The 18334-nt window shown below is 38.2% G+C and overlaps 1 protein-coding gene across 5 annotated transcripts in view; it reads right to left on the bottom strand.

Moving 5' to 3' along the window:
- Window positions 1–7649: 7649 nt before the first annotated feature.
- The window catches only part of SLC1A2 (solute carrier family 1 member 2), a 132256-nt gene continuing 121571 nt past the window's right edge, over window positions 7650–18334 (bottom strand). For all 5 annotated transcript variants that reach the window (XM_020782801.3, XM_020782802.3, XM_072985946.2 and 2 more), the window contains one exon: window positions 7650–16691. In XM_020782801.3, the coding sequence (XP_020638460.1) occupies window positions 16617–16691 (75 nt within the window). In that variant the 3' untranslated portion in view covers window positions 7650–16616. The remainder of the gene's footprint in view (window positions 16692–18334) is intronic.

Consider the following 18334-nt stretch of genomic DNA (forward strand, 5'->3'; position numbering starts at 1 on the left):
TCATTTGTGTTGTAATCTTTTAAGTTTCAAGTTTACTTGGTCCACTTGTAGGGTATATGGCTGACGTATTTATGTTAAATTAAATAGGTATCCACAGCACTTTATGAATGCTTCACAGGTTGCCAGTGGATGGGGTCCTGAAACCAAGAGTTCCCTAGCAACACAGGCCTGGGTTTTATCCTTGCTTCACATGCTGTTTCATACTTGTAGTTTCATAAATGCTTCGCAGGAACAAGAAATGCAGGTTAAAAGTTTGATTCAGAGATCTTTAAGAACCAAAAAATGTGTAGCACATTAGCAAAACTAACACAACCTCTCTTAATCAGCCTGGTTTTTTCATCTTATTTTGCATCTGCTGATGAAGTCAAGATCAAGTGATGCAAAAGATGAAATAATCACATTATTATTGTTAAAAAATTTTTTACACAACTTTGAGGAAATACATCTTGTTTCATCCATATTCTGTCAGATATTTCATATTTGTTCTGCTGAACAGAAATTTTATCCAGAACAAGATAGCAACAGTGGAAGGAGCATCCATCTGTCACAGTAAGCAGCAGCATATGATCACAACTTTTTATCTGGTGTAACAACTGCCCACAGTGAGCATTTATCAGACAAATGACCTACTAATACACTCAATACAAATGTTATGAAATATGTAGTTCACAAATATGTTGGCTGAAGGAAAGAGGCCTCAAAACCTGAGAAGAAAGTGAAAGATGAATGTTGTGATGGCTGATAATGTAAAACAGTTGCAAATGTATTGCTGCTTTTCCTTGCTGTTTTTAAAGTCCAATTTACTAGAGTTGTTCTTTTTGTATCTAGCTAAATTTTTTTTGCTACAACAGTATTATTAATTTGTTGTTATTATGTGCAATCAAGTTGTCCCCAACTTATGTCAACCCCATGAATGAGTGACCTCCAAAATATCCTGTCTCCAACAGCCCTATTCACCTACTGCAGATGCAAGCCTGTGGATTCCCTTAAGAACTGATTCCATCTTGTATTGGGCCTTCCTCCTTTCCAGCTGCCTTCACCTTTCCCAGCATCATTGTCTTTTCCAGAGAATCCTGTCTTCTCATGATGTAGCCAAACAAAAGTTTCAACACTTTTACCTCCAGAAATAGTTCAGGTTTTAATTGATCTAGGACCTACATGTTTGTCTTTCAGGCAGTCCAGGGTATCTGCAAAGCTCTCCTCCAGCACCACGTTTCAAATGAATCAATTTTTGTCCTGTCAGCTTTCTTTACAGCTCAACTTGCACATCCATACATGGTGATTGAAAATAGCATGGATATTCTTGAACTTCCTCTCCCGTGACACATCCTTATACTTGACGGTCTTTTCTAGTTTTTTATGAGTTTCAGTCTTCTGATTTTCTTGGCTGCAGTCTTGCTCGCTGTTATATCTTACACATGATCATAGTAATCTAGGAAAGGAGATCTGCTTACAGTATGTCACTTCCGTCCATTCAAAGTTACATCTGAATATTTATAAGCTACTATTATCCCAAAGCTTGTCCGGATTCATTGTTTTAGCTGAACTTTGTGTGGAGGCAGGTGTGTGAGCAGGGACACAAATTCTGATGAATCCTAAAAAATCCTAAAGTAGCAGAGGAACCTCCTGCAGTAAGAATAACTCAGAGCAACCGAAGATAGTATTAAGGCCATGAAGATTTTGAAAGGATGTTTAACCTAAGCAGAATACATCTGGAATAGTATAGAGACGGCATGGACCAAATGTTACTTCCCAGTCAAGCCTCCTACAGATTGGCCCAACGGTCTCTTCCCCCCCCCCCCGGCAACCATTTTAGTCTCATTTCAAGGTTTGCTAGTCCTGTTTTAAGACTGAAAACATCTTTTTTAGAAAACTGAAAGTGACCAACACTCTAAGTCTGGAAATGGCTTGTGAACCCTCAGATGTTCCACATTCTCTTTAGTTGTTGTACAAGTTACATTGAAATGAATAGGATCTGACAGAAGTAGTAATTTGGGGCAGGGTGGGGCAGTGAGTGTATTGTATTTATGTATACATAGTACCCAATGTGGTTTGATGGGTTAGAACTCTGGAGACCAAGACTCAAATACCCAGTTGACCATGGAAACTCATTGGGGTGTTGAAAGAACTGGTAATACCACTCTTAAAATATCTCATTTACCTTGGAAGCCTTGTTAGGGTTGCTAAAAGTGGCTAACATGACATCACATAACTATGTATAAAAAGCACATGGAGTTGAACTTCCAATGGTTGTATTAGCCCTTCATTTGGACAGAATTAGATTATTTTCTTGCTTGTATCATTTGAATGGATTTGGTAGGTTGATACTGAATCCGATTCTGATCACACAAAACCAGAATTATAGAAAATAAATGGTCTTAATCTTGGTACATAAGGTTTATATTTCAAACAAATCATTTTCCCCCTGCCAACTTTTACTTTGCAGCATTCATACTCGTACATAGTGATTGGAAATACAATAGTGTGGATGATATTGGTCTTTGTCTCCAGGGATGCATATGTACAACTTTTTAAATCATCTTTTCTAATTCCTTTATTCTGAGTCTCAGGTGTCCTCTAATTTCTTGGCTGTAATCTCCATTTGGACTGATGATTGAACCAAGATATACAAGATCTTAAATTATTACAATTTCTTCATTATCAACATTTGTTTGTTTGTTTGTTTAACACCTATCTGGCTGAAGGCCACTCTGGGCAGTTTATGACATAAAAGAACAAAGAACAATCAAAATCAAATTATACTTATAAATCGTAGAAACAACACATCTATAACTTATACAATAAAAACAATCAAACAATTAAAATACATATAACAATACAGTAAATGATGACTTAACATATAAATTGGCAGTAATTATATAGTATTTTGGCTGTAGCAGCAATTTAGGTAAGCTCCATATATGGAATATTTTGAAATGCCTGCCAAAATAAGCTGTTTCTTGAAAATACCCAATGTAGGGGCCAAGCAAATAGTGGGTGGTGACTGATTCCACATCTGAGGAGTAACTACCAAGGAGGCCTGGCTTCTTCTTCTTTTCTTTGCAGGTGGGTCAGTATCTCCACCCATCCTGCCTGGGATGTACAGGTAGGACAGGCAGTCCCAGTGGGGAACAGACTTCATGGGTTAATACCATCACCTTGAAGCTGGGATGGAAATGGACAGGTAACCAATGTAAGACGGCCAGAACCGGGAACATATGTTGGTATATGTTGGCTCCACTTAGGAGCCTGGCTGCCATGTTCTGGACCTGCTGAAGTTTCCATACGAGCCTCATGAGTAGCCAGCCCAACATAGAGAGCATTAAAGTTCTGCAGTTCTTCTGCAGTCATGATTTTTGTCTTCTTGATGTTCACCTGCAGTCCTGCTTTGGTATGTTCTTCTTTCTCTTTCCCTAACAGTCATTTCAAGTCATTGCTTCTTTTTGCAAGTAAATTAACATCCATCTGCACATGTTAAATTATTAATGTTTCTTCCACCATTTTCACTCCTCCTTCATCTGAATCTAACCCAGCTGTCCATATGATATGTCCTGCATACAGATAGAATAGTTCAGATAAGGAGATAAAATGCACTCCTCACCTGACACTTTTGCCTATAGGAAACCTTCTGTCTCTCTATATTCTTTCTGAACAGTAGCTTCTTGCCCACAATACATGTTGCACATCAGGACAGTCAAGTGCTGAGGCACACCTATTTCTTTCAGAACAACCCATAGGTATTCATAATCCATACAGTCAAAGGCTTTGTTATAGTCTATAAAGCATGGCCACGAAATTAAAAGACGCCTGCTTCTTGGGAGGAAAGCGATGACAAACCTTGACAAAATCTTAAAAAGCAGAGATATCACCTTGCCAACAAAAGTCCGAATAGTCAAAGCTATGGTTTTTCCTGTAGTGATGTACGGAAGTGAGAGCTGGACCATAAAGAAAGCTGACCGCCGAAGAATTGATGCCTTTGAATTGTGGTGCTGGAGGAGGCTCTTGAGAGTCCCCTGGACTGCAAGGAGAACAAACCTATCAATTCTAAAGGAAATCAACCCTGAGTGCTCACTGGAAGGACAGATCCTGAAGCTGAGGCTCCAGTACTTTGGCCATCTCATGAGAAGAGAAGACTCCTTGGAAAAAACCTTGATGATGGGAAAGTGTGAAGGCAAGAGGAGAAGGGGATGACAGAGGATGAGATGGTTGGACAGTGTCACCGAAGCAACCAACATGAATCTGACCCAACTCCGGGAGGCAGTGGAAGATAGGAGGGCCTGGTGTGCTCTGGTCCATGGGGTCACGAAGAGTCGGACACGACTAAACGACTAAACGAAACGAATAAAGCATGGACTGATCTTCTGATCTCCAGTGCCTCTTCCTTTTAAAATCTAGCTCAGGCATTTCTCACTCCATATAAGGTAAACATTTTGTTGCAAAACCTGAGCATCATGTTGCTTGCTTGAGAAATTGCAGCAAAGGTCCTATAATTACTGCACTCCTTTGGCATCTCCTTTCTTGGGGTTTGAAACGTGTATTGAGCATTTTGTCTGTGGGCCATTGCCTTACTTTCTATATTTGTTGGCATATTCTTGTTAGGGTTTTGACTGATTCAGTCTCTGTGATTTAAAATAGTTCTGTTGGTATTCTGTGTACCCCTGGTAATTTATTTCTTCCAGTGCTTTCTGTGCAGCTTTCATTTCAGTTTTTAGAATTACAGGTTCTTCATTATAGGATTCCTCTTCAAATAAATCTGCCATTCTTTTATCTTTCTGTATAAGTCTCCAGTGTACTGTTTCCACTTTCTCTTTATTTTATTCTGGTCAGATACTGTGTTTCCTTATTGGTTTTTCTTGGGAGAGATGTTGTGTTTCTTCTCTTCTGTTGTTCTCTTCTGTTTGTTTGCACTGGCCATTATAATACTTCAGCATTGGACTTTCCTTTCACCTCCGTGCACATCAGTCACTAGACATCCTTGACATCTTTTTGGCTTCAACTCAGTTTTGTAATTAGTGATAGTGCTATTTGTACCTGCCCTTTGCTCTTCTGCACTAGCTGATTGAGTGCTTTTCAATTGGGAGTCTCATCTTCTAGTACTATCTCTTGTTTCATTTTAGACTGTTTCCTCATAGGGTTTTCAAAGTGAGAAATGTTGGTGCAGTACTGCCAAATGTCTGTGCAGTACTGCCAAAAGTTAATTGAGTGTCACCACCATCATCTGTGAAAATATCCTCTGTCACCTTTGATTATTGCTGCTGTCCAGTGATGGCTCTTCAGAGGTTTCTCCACCCTCATAACTATTGGAGCTATTCATTCCCTTCTGCTCATGCAGCCATTACTTCTGAAGAGGGTGGATGCATCTTAGTCTGGTGCTTCAACTGTGAACTTTCCATCTTGGGTGATCTTCTTAGGAGCCCAGGCTCATAAAGTAGTCTAACCTCCTGACAGCATTGCTTTCAGCTTCTCTGTCATAATGAAAGCCCCTCACCTCATTAAGATGTTCATCCACGACAAGAGGATGAAGAATCCTAGCAGTTGTAATTTGGCAGAAGTGCTGAGAATCCTATTATTCACCATTAGCAAACTCTACATTCCCCTGTGACTGGACCATGATTGTTAAACTATTCTAAATGAAAAGGGGAGGATCTGTATCTCAATAACAGGCACACTATTTGCATGCAGTAGGTCAAAGTTAAATCAGGACATCACCAGGTACAGCTGGAAACAAATCTTGCCTGAAACCTTGGAGACCTACTGACTATATCTGTTGGGTGAGAGGGATGAACTTTGGTCTGGTTTGATGTAAAGTAACTTCCTATGTTCCTATAAATGAATGGACATTTTGCTAAGGGCAGTTAAAATGAACAGCATAAAAATCATAAGAATGCTCACCACATAGGGAGGGAGTTTCTGAAGAGAATGATAAAGTCACGAATGAGCCAAGGCTTCATTAAGTGACGAGCACTTGCCCCCCCATAGATGGCGCGAGGCTCCGTGTTTCCTACTGGAGCGTTGGAAAAGAGGTGGAGGACGTCTTACGTTATAAAAGACGTCCTCCCGGGTTAACAGCCTCTTCTTTCTCAGGCACCCACCCGCCCACCCTAATTCTAGTGTGAGTTCTTGGCTGGTCGTCTTTAAGGGGCCGGATAGGAATTTTTACCTTCATCCTGATAGGCTTTTGGATGGGGGGATTTTTCGCCTATCCCACACTAGTACGGGTTGTTGGCACTTGATGATGGAATTTGGTCATACTGGCGGGGAGTGGGGAAAAACAGGTATTTCTCGGTGAGTCCCAGTTTTAACATCAGGTAAGCTAACAGCGCATCGGACTTCCCAGGGCTGCGAATCGTGTGATTCAGCACCTGGGCGGGCAAGATGCACTGGGCCACTTCCGGACCAACAGTCAAGGGAAGATGGCTCGAGGTCTAGGGGTGTTTCATTAGTGGCCAACCAGGTTCCTGCAGCCATTGAGACCGCAGGAGCCTGGGGCCGGGGACTCGCCCGTATGATCAAGGATCTATCTGTTCCGCACTACTGCAGGCCCCCCTTTGCCATTTGAATGGCAAAATATTTATGAATGATTATAATTTTAATAAAGTGTGACCCGTTATGTATCCATATTTGTTTGTCTTGTGTCTTTATTCCAGGGTTGGGGGCCAAAGGTCAAAAATGTGCAGGAGACAAGGCTGCAGCTTTGATGAGAAGCTGAGAAATCTCAATGATGAAGCAGAGTCTCACTTAGAAAAGTTCTGAGAATGAAACCTCTGAGAGTCCTCCTCCTACCTCTATCATCTGGTCTCTAACCTGTGCTGAAGCCAGAAAGACTTAGCCATCTTTTTTCAGATATGTACACAGGAATCACTCAGACATCAAGCAACCAGAATTTTGGCAGGTTTTCCACATAGCATTCTCAACACCATCTGATACCTAAGGAGTCCTATAAGATCTTAAAGAGTAACCATTTTATTGTTATATACTAGCTCATTAGATGCTGATAGGACTTGGTACCATTTCACAGTTCTGGAACAGGAGGTGATCTCTAAAACCATTTAAGGGTATTAATTCTGGAGGATTATATTGGGAGTGTGACTGTAAACATTGTGGTGTCATCAGGTTCCGCATTCTTGTCCACTGGTGGCTTAGTCTAAACAAAACATGAGTCATTTCATTTTCAATTTTTGGGTATATTGCAAACAGGCACAGCCATGAAACTGGTTTGCTGATTTCATGCATCATTTCTTTGAAAAATGTCCTGCTTTTCCTTTCTCTTAGTGATGCTACTTCTGGTTGCCAGTATCTTAGACTCTTCTTAAAAACATCACTCAAAGGTGAGGGAAAGCCTCAGTTCTCTTGACGCTTTGGGGGAGGGCAGAGCACTTGGAGTGAACCAAATGTCCACTTGGAGTGAACCAAATGTCCACTTTCAGGCAAACACTGAGAATGCCATTCCAACAACCTAATGAAATAAGTTTCAAACTATGCCTTGAAATTAAATTGAACATTCAGTTTCTTGCCCAAAAAGAGGCAAATGTCCCTGACTTCTCATAAGAGTGATACACTATCTTGCACATGATCTACCCACCTTGTAGCAGATGTGAAATGATATATTTAGTTAGAAAAGTGTAAGTAAAGTCTCACACTCACGCTGGTTCTAACAATGAAAATTAGGAATCCACATTTATTGATATGTACATAAAAAGTACAACACTTAGTGAAACAATTGTCTTCTCTTATTATTTCCAGTATATAAAGAATGTCCAGTTTTGTTTTATACATAAGTTACAGAAATCAGTTCACACAGTAAGAAAGTATTAAAAGCAAACACTTGCTAAAGGTATAAAGAATATTTGATCTATGAAAAATATGCTCAGTAAATGAGATTGTTCTACAACAATACGGAAGTTAAGCAGAGATGATAGAAAGTTTAGTATCTGCATTGATTAGTTTTTACACAAAACGTGTACAGCTACTGTACAGTACATCATTTCAGCCCCTGGACGAACATTTTCAATCAACGCCAAAGACCAAATTCATGTCTTCTTTTGAATGATTTCACTGAATGGATTGATCTTGACAGAAATCATATGAATCCTAAAGTAAAACAAAGACTCTAGCACAGTGATTCCCAACACTGGGTCCTCAGATGCTCCTGAACTACAACTCCCAGAAATCCAAGCCAGCACAGCTATTGGTGAAGGCTTCTGGGAGCTTTAGTTCAAGAACATCTGGGGATCCAAGGTTGGGAACCACTGCTCTAGCATGACCATGTAACAGTTCAGTCTGAAGCATCGTTTACATTGCCTATGATCTCAGAGTTTACGAACACTATGTAGCTTGATAGGGAAAGAGACACATACAAGTCTACATGGATCTGCTTTTTCCATTCCAGATTAAGGGGGAAGGATCCACGCATTTGAGGTCTTCAGGATCAAATTAATCTGTTGAACTTACATTTCAGGAGTGGATACAGACAGTTCACAACAGGAATGACAGATCTAAACATAAATGGTTTGTAGCCTAGTATAAGAGTAATTTTGGGACAGGTAATAGCTAGCTTTATTCTCGGATCATTTACCTCATGGAATACAACACACAAAGAAGTGTTACATTTCTTGAGTGAAAGCAGCACTGGTTTTGCATGCAACTTGTGTTTAATATGCTAGCTTCAGCCCTGTACAGAATTTTAAAAGTGCTGTAAAGTGAATCAATTCAGCAAAGTAAATGAATTATGAACATTTGGGCTCTTTCCTAGTTCTTCCACTTTGTTTAACGATGTAACCTAAAAGTGAGTTTATTGTATATATTCTCATAGACATTCATATTCATAATATAAAACATGTTAGTTCTGGAGGATCAAAATTATGAGAAACAAACATTTAAAACTGATTGGAAGTACACGTCAAACCTCCAACAGTTTATATTTTTTTCCAGACTGACATTTGGATTTAATACAATAGTCAGTGAGCTAGTGAAAGCAAATGAACATCAGAGGAACCTTGAAATGCTGTTGGGCAAGGATGGATTCCATGCTGTAAAGACAAGCTTTGAACCACTTTTGCAAAAGAGCAGAGATACAGCAAGGCTGGTTTTAATTGTGACCCTCGAGCTAACCGATGCAGTGACAGATTAATATCCTACCTCTACATTTCCAACATTATCAAAGATACAGAAGAAAATACTTGACTATCATAAACTCAGAAGAAGCGTATGACTACATTAGTTCATCAATGTCAAAATGGTATTGCATTCACAGTGCAGAAAATTCAGACCGCCACTCACATTCACTAAGTGCCAGAGATTTACAGACTTACACCCACGCTCACACATGCTGCTGGTTAGATATATAAAAACAAAGACTAACATATTTACAGTGGGTTGACTGCAATGAAAGATTTTGAAAATTACTCAAACACAACATGCATTAACATGTTTATATTATCAACATATAAAAATGATTATCAGACTAGGAAGATTACTTTGTTAAATGCCTGGGAATAGAAATACCAAAACAGTAGCCAAATCCAGCCAACCCAACAACAACAAAAGACCCTTTTCCAAGCAAATTGTAAAGTTTCTATTCCAGTTTAACTGACGTTAAATTAAATTAAAATCAAATAGAAACTATTAATACTGTATACACAATTTCACTGAAATTACACCAAGATAAACTATATTATCTACACAAAGTGCGGAGAGGCACTGTTCTTCATGCGGAAAACAACGCACCAAAATTGGTATTTATAAGAACACCATGCTTTGACAGCTATTATTAGTTTTTGTCTCGTCTACTAAACCATGTGCAATTCTAATTTAAAGGATATTTGAAAACTGTGCTTTAAAATATCAGAGGCTTACAAAATAATATTATAGCAACACACCTTCTATATCTACTGTACAATTTCACTCACCCAAACGCAAGGCATGTACAACAGGTTTCACAAGTTAAATGTACCTGTTTTGTGAATCACTGGTGCTTTTGGTACATAGCCTGTGTAGTGTGCTATGTAACCAATGTGCCAAAAGGGGCAATAGCTCTATAGTAATTATGCCCAGCTATATTTGAGTATCAAGAATATTTTTGCTCATACAATGTGCTTGGGTAATAGGAAGGCCATAGGATTACAGATATTTTGTAATTAACTGCTAATAAAGGAGGAAAAATAAACACCACTCCTCCTGGGAAAAATATAATGCTCATTTTCTTACAAATGTTTAAAAAGTCAGGAGGTATTTTTCTATGTGCTAGTTGATTGACATGGTCCTATAAGTTTGTAATTTGGTCCTTTTCTTGAAAAGCAAAAACAAGAAATTAAATTCTGTAGTTCCTTACACAGTCTGAACTTTGATAACTTTCATTGACTTTGCTTGACTGACATGATCTGGGAATTTACTCTTGCCTCTCAGCTGAAAAAGGGATGGCTGCATTAAAATTTGGAATAGATATCCCATGCAGAGCCCATAGGGCATGCTGGTTATTTAATAAATAATTCCTGATGTGTTTTGGTCATTTCTCAAGGACTAGTTAGACACATACTATGCCTCACTCATGTTTAGGGAGGCAATATTCGTGTACAAGACATATCAAAAGTAGAGGTGATCTGCAAAGGTTCCCTTGATGAAGATCATTGTCAAGATTATTTATTAAATAAGTAAATCACCTAATCAGCTAGGCCTTCCATATCCCTTCTTGTATTTCTGAAGCAACCAAAGTTCAGTTCAAAATTCATTGTGAAAGAATTGGAAGCCTTGCCCAGTACATTTCCACTCTGATCCAGCAATAAAGGTCTACGCACATAAACAAGCAAGCATACTCATCTCCATCCACAGAATGGTCTCATAAGAGCACTGCTGAGCTAGGGAGATCCCAGACCATCATTTCTGATACCTGATTGCCCATCACCGTAGCTTGATCAGTGCCTTCTTCAAAAGTTGCATTCCCAGTGAACACAGACTTTGAAATTAATTCCACCGAACTCAGTGAAACTTACAAGTATGTCAAGGAACAAAAAAGAATGGTTGGATCAGAATCATTGTATGAAAGAGGATGGAAACCCTTCTGAAGTTTCCTGGTAAAAAGACCAGGTTAAGGCTGCAATCCTAAACATGTGTGTTAGAATGTAAGCACCATTGAATGGAGTGGGACTTACTTCTGAGTAAACATGCATAAGTTTGCACTCTACATATAAAAAATACATAGATCAGCTATTTTTTCATCTGATCCATCTAAGATTGCTATATCAACATAGTGGTCCATAAGAAACTGCAGCATTTAAACACACCTTTAATTCCTGTTTGTGCTTTGCTTAGAGGTTATAAATAAAGTTTACGGGATTATATTACTTTAACATAAGTCAGGTCATTTTTATTCATCCATATATGTTACAATAAAATCTTCCACTTCCACTTTAATATGGATTCTCTTTAAGGATTGTAATTTTTTCTCTGTTTCTTATATGGTTGTATAAGAAAATATCGTACTGTATGTCTGTAAACATGATAAGAAAATAGTTGTGTGTATGTAAGTTACAGATATGTGAATTCAGTCTACACTGTAGTTCAATGCTGCTGCAGGAGAGGTACTAATACATAAAGTATGAATAAGTAGTTATATCAGTATTGGAGATATATTAAGAAGTAGAAATACATTTCATGTATTCCATAAATTACAGTTCAAATTAGGAAGAAGAAAGGAAGACTTCCGTTGTAATACTCATAAGGAAGTACGAAGAAACTTGCAAGAAGTAAGAAAATGGAATGTTGGAATCTTGAGTACTGACTGGAGGAGGAAAAAATAGCTGTAAGTTCACTTTGCAAATAAACTTTCAAGGCTGTAAAAATAGAATACTGTAGTACAAATCAATACATAATCCATGGTATATACTACCTTAAATCCTGACCCTACTGATATTATTTAAGGATGTAATTTTCCTGTTCAAGCAGCTTTGAATTAACTGGTCTTTTTTTTCCCCCATTTAAAATGACAGAAAGCCAAACAGGCATAGGAGCTTCTAGCGTACATTGTGCTTCTTTCTGTAGCAATAATGGTTCTCAGTAACAGGTGAGATGTCTTATTAACATTGCAGGTTGAGTTGGTGAACAACTAGGTTGGGTAACAGAAAAGCCTCATTGCATGAGATGAGGAGAATCTAAGACACGGCCACTGCCTTTTCCTATACTCTTCTAGGCATTCACAAAGAGAGAGAATGGTGGGATGGCATATTTGCAGCTCCTTTTTATGCTTTCTCTCTTTCACAGTATCCCTCCCACTGTTTCCAAGGAGAAAAATAAATAAATCACACCAGCTCCAAAGCTGGCATAGTTCTGACCTCACTCCAAGACGTGTGAAGAGAACAAAGGACCTTATGAACCCACAGCATCTTCAGAACATCTCCCCCTTTTTCCTTCTCTGACCTCAGAGCTCCATGATCACAGAAGCATGGGCTGTAGATTCTTCTCTAGCTTCACAAGAAGCTTACAAGATCAGGCATCCAAAATGCTAGTGCCCTGATGCAATTGTCAAAAAGAAGGATTGAATCAGAAGATCTTCGTCACCTGCTTCTTACAGTATTTGGCTGCAAGGAATGGACTAAAAAAATGTGTATGAACATAATTTGAGATAGCACTAGCACAAGCCCATTGGTTAAATGGCACAAAGCTCCAGCTGGTGTTAAAAGTTTATTGCCTTCCATAAAACTTCCAACAAATGGTACTCTTAATTATTTCATGTTACTAAATGTCTAGGTAGCGATCCCAAGTCCAAGATGTCCTGGCAAGAAGAAACTATACATGTGAGATTAGGTTGTGGAGATGATTACGGCTGATTTTATGTTCCGCTTATTATATGCTGCAGTCCAATGAGGGAGATAATAAATATGGGATGATAAGATATTTTCAGCTAGTGGGAGAAAGTGCAATATGCAATTCATAATTAGGATGAATGGCAGTTTGACATGAATTGTCCATTTAGATGAAAACGTGCATGAGCTTTCTGTATGAACACTTGGCTTCTTTTCTATTTTCATCATTATTATGTTCCAGTGCCTTGGATTCACAATGGACAAGCATCCTATGAGATGGTTAAGAAGTGTAATCAGATATCCATAGTGGAAAGGCTTTTGAACGGTCAAGCTGACCAGCCAATATGACAGGATTATACAGCAGAAGAATGAATCTGACAAATGCATGCAAACCATGAGCAGAATTGTTGTTCTCCTCTCCCTTGGTTTAGCTTTTAGAAAAAGAATGTCATCAGATTTAAATTCCCTGAGTTATGGAACACAGCAAAAAGTTCCCCAAACCCCTGTAAAAGGCTTCTTTCTGTCTGCAATGGTTTAAAGAGTCATGTCCTAGGCTGGGCACATTATTTCCTATCTTCCTCTCCATTTTTCAGGTTGAGCATTTCTTTTTTTCCCCCCAGTTTGAAATACTGTGTGAAATCAATGGCTAGCTGTTTTAAATTAAATTAGTGCTTTTGAAACTGTTAACATAGAACTTGGCCAGCTCGTTAGCTTACTTCCTCTTTCTCATCCCAGCCAAGTATAAAATATCTGAGAGAAAGAGTACTTCACAAGTAATCAATCACCAGGATAACTCACATATAGCAAGTTAATATTAGTCAGTTCAAATTTGGGGTAGATGGGTTGAATTCTGACTTTCTCATGGCCATCCATAGAAAATTCTATGAAAGAAAGCAAAATAATCCATGGATATATTTCTTCTCCTGTAGATCCAGAGGCCATATTCCAGCCACAAGATCTTCTGGGGTACTGCATCAAACCCCCGCCCCAATGAAACCAGAGGATTTTTGGTGATCTACCACATATTTCAAAAGTGGCTCACACGTTTCAAAAGAGACCCACAGAGAGATCTGTGTGGCACAGAAATGGCCTTATGGCTGCACAGAAACTACAAGCTGCATGGTTCCCATCCCTAATATAATGAAAAGAGCTATCTCTCTTTTCTCTCTCTCTCAGACTCTCTCTCTCTCTCTCTTTATCTTCACACACTACATGCTTGAGAAATCCATAAACAAGATGTCTCAGCACACTTCCCTTCTCCACTTCCTCTTCTTTCTACTGGGTCAATTATACAGCCATTTGCCTCAGCTAAGGATACAAGAATACACCGCCTTTTTCTCCTCATAAATTTAAAATTTTGAAACTTCAAGTTCCATCTGTCCCAAATAATCTGTTTATCAATCAAAAATAAACTGCAATGAATTTTGCCCATTTACACTGGCCAAATTCAGCAGATACTGCTATTCCCTGCCAGGAAAAATGTCATGTTGTACCTGCTACAGATAAAAAGGAGAGGCCTCTTGTTTTTTAAAAAAGCATGCCTAGCATTATTCAGACTTTTAAGCGCAAAGACAAGCATTCTAAACCCCTCTGTCTGGATGAACAAATTTACCAGTTTCACTTTGCTTCACATTCAAATAGTTTCCCCCTCCCAAATATAAAGAAATGTGTGGGGTGTTTCTTTCTTTGCAAATTAAAAAAAAACCAAAAGGCAATGTAATCCTTATCAAACTCCATCTGGAGATCACTGAAATGAAATAAAAAGGGAGTGATGTATTTGGATAGGAGAACTATGCCCAATCCTGTAGTTGATTCCTGTAGTGGCCTGGCAGATTATTTGTGTGGATAAAACAGAGACATGGATTGAAGCCTATGGGGGTCCCTTCTCACCTGTCTGGGGAAAGACAACACCTTTTATGACTTTGCAGAAAAGATCTACCAGAAAAAGAAAGAAAAAGACCCTGTGTAAATTTGCAGATGTTTGCTGCAATAATTGGGATTCTTGTATGATGGGTTGTCTAGAAATTATTACAGTGAAGATAACACAGAAATTAAGAAAAAATGTAACATATTGCCATTTCAAATTCACATTATTGGCACGTCTAAGCCAACATGGCCTTTGACAATGCTCATTCTCTTAAGATTTGAAGTTTGGTTTACCGGACCAAATGAGAGATATTGTGAGACAAGGTATCTAATACCTTAAATAGCTCATTGGAACCAGTATAGACATTCCTGCTAAATGTTGCATAATATTGCTAAGCATACTCATTTCTTAGAAAAAGGAATGTTAGGTAGGCTATTTGCTCTTGAACACATCATCCTTAAAGAATAGCACCTTATTTCCTCCCAAGTCTCAACAAATAGTTAGATGCTATATGCTGAGAACTGGGGTTGTTTTGCTGATCTAGCTGCACTGGAATGTCAGCAAGTTTATGATATACATTTCTATGGTACATATCATGATACTGCTGGACTCAAAGCCCTGCCCAGTTTTTGTTTCTGTAGATGATCAGAATTGCGGTAATTGTTGTTCAAAATCTATAGATATACTCAATTGGGCTAGCTGCAGTGTAGCTGCATTGATATGAGCAGTGCATTGATATGAGCAGGATACCTCCTGGTACGGGTTGTTAACTCTGAAAACAACATGGGGCAAGATTCTTAGTCCCAAATTAATCTCCTGGAAATAAGTTCTATACAAATCTATAAAACAGAGAGCCATGGGCACAATAAATTCAGTTCTGCAGGTTGTTAAGGAAATTAATTCTTTTTGGAAAGCAGTACTATACACATGCACATTGGTGCCTCTGAATACACGTGTGTACACAACTCACAGTCCTAAACAAGTCACTGTTCTTGTACCTTTAAATCTAAACAGAGACTTATGGTTCATAGCAGTGGGGCACAAATGTCAGCACCAAGTGCTATGGCGTAAATTGATGGGTATGTGTATAAATCTGGAAAACATGAGGCCCCAAATTACAAAGCTCTGATTTACAGAGTCTAGATACATTTAGAATTGAGGTGTAATACCATCAACTTTTAAGCTAGCCTGAAGAACAGAAAAGCAAGAATGTCATGTACTAAGAATGGTCAAAGTTCATATAAAACATTCTGCAGTGATAATGGCCCAGAATCCTATCAGGAATTTACACCATTCTAAGGGTAATTGCATAAATCATGACTTGTCCATGACCAGGAATACGAGTGGCCACTTGTGAATTACTGGCAATTTGCAGTCACGATTTTCACAATTATACTTAGAACAAGATAAATCCCTGATAAGATCCTGTGGATCCTCATAGGAGTCTGCAGTGGCTGCTGCATTCAGTCTACACCAAAGTGGCAGCTGGGGAGCTCAGCAGGAATAAAAGACAATGCAAATACTGCACGGTTTCCACAATACTTAATGCTTACAATTTAGCCTGAGTCCCTGAAGTGAGCCAACAATATTGTGGCTTTTTGTTCTTTCCTCTTTATAGCATCTACATTCTCTATGTCTTGAGTGAAGAGAGGAAGCCCAGAAAAAAATGTATCTCTGAAACCAACAGAGTGTCTTCCAGCCACATCCATTCAAATGGTGACACAAGTGAGCCAGGTTGTTATGAATTATTTGATTAAGATGCTAAAGGAATAATGACTTCATAAGACCGTTTCTAAGTTACAAGTATCAGCATCAAGTAAGCAGACTGTTTTTATGCAGATTGTTGTTAAGTTAAATGAAAAACAGTGGACAATCCTGTTGAATCTTCTTATCGCTTTTACCAAAAGACAAATTCCGGGCTTGTTCAAGATAGGTCTGGATTGCTCCTGTCCTTATTTTTCATGTTTCCAAGGTTCTTCTTCGCCAGCATTGAAATCTGCAGATTTGCCATTGGTTGCCAAGGTTACCTGTAAGTAATTATCATCAATACCTAACTTTAAAAATCAAGGCACTTTGGCAGGATAACTCATGAATCAAACAATTAATTTGAATATTTACAAGATTTACATCAAATCCCTGTGTGTTTTTTAATATGTGTTGAATCACTTCTGCCCTTTCAAATTTTCTCACTGTATAAGAACAATTCAAAATTACAAGAGTAGATCCTCTGCAATGCATAAAGTGAAGATAGAAAACATGCACACACACATATATATACACATATATATACACACATATATGTAAACTACACACATGCTGAACTACACAAGGCTAAACACTAAATGGCAAAACTTATCCTCAAAAATGAACTGTTGTATTTTGATTATACATGTTAAAGGTGCAGTTATAGTCAAGTCAAACAATTCTTAACAAGCATGCCCTTTAAATACAAAAAACCCAGTCATTTATATCAGAATCTCTGTTAAAAAGTGCCTTTCAGCAATGACTTGATTAAAATCAGGGAAGACCAAGTATGGTCAATCATTCCATGGGAAATACTGGCTAGTAAGCAACATCTCAGCAGTCAATATATATCTATATTAAAAAAGACATTCAGCCATGCATAATCTTTTTGCTCCAGCGGAGATGCGCCAGGCATCACTAGATGGGCCAAAAATGGCTATGGTACTTGTTTGACTGGTCAGAAATGAACTGGACCTTTACATAGTAAGGGAACCTGTCATCTAATTCTAAATGGAATCTCATTACAGTATTTCCTAGCTTACCTTCCATGTTACTGTCCTCAGCTTCACATGCAAACTTAAAGACAGGACTGATATTCCACATGATGGACAAACTGGATGCATGGAAGCATTGAGACATGAAAACATGAAAAAATGCATCCATGTTTGAAACAAAGCCATCCTTTTCCACACATATTTGAAAGGGAGAGACATGCATTATAAAGAACAGCGGACATTACACATTTGTAGCTGGAATTGTAGGTTAGTTCAGTAACAAAGTTATGTGAAATATGATTAAAAATACAGAGAAAAACCCATGCAACAACAGTCAAAATAGCCTACTAATAAACTTGTATTGGCTGTGAAAATTAGAAAGCCATTTAGAGTACAAAAAAGTAGAAATTCCATATGGTTATATCAGTAATTAGAGGAAAGAAGTAACAACAAAAGCCACTGCTGACCAGAGCTTCAAGAACCTCTCTTTGGCAGTGAATTTTCACACTCACATTCAGAGTTGCTTACTATGTTTAAATTTACTGGGGGCAAATCAGCCAAATATAATTTATTTTATTTTTAAATTTAAATGTATATTTAATGCTTTCATTCAAATATTTGAAACTTAGAAGTTAATACATTTTGAAATAAATCATGGATTTTTTCCTTTGTTTTTATGGTCATATCTAACCATGATGAGGGAACCGTTTAATATATGCCTAATTCATATATTAAACATCATGTTTAATTCTTATCTAAAATGAGATCTGAGGCATTGCGCTCCAGCAATGATATATATCTTTCAAACTATTTCATGTATATTTAGTCATAACCCTTTCAGTTCTAACATTCACTCCTGTTGCTTCTCAACACAGCTTGCAGAAGCTATTATTTTGGACCATAATTCCTGGAACTCCATGATTCTGAAATTA

This window comes from Pogona vitticeps, chromosome 1, assembly GCF_051106095.1.
Source record: "Pogona vitticeps strain Pit_001003342236 chromosome 1, PviZW2.1, whole genome shotgun sequence".
NCBI lineage: Eukaryota > Metazoa > Chordata > Lepidosauria > Squamata > Agamidae > Pogona > Pogona vitticeps.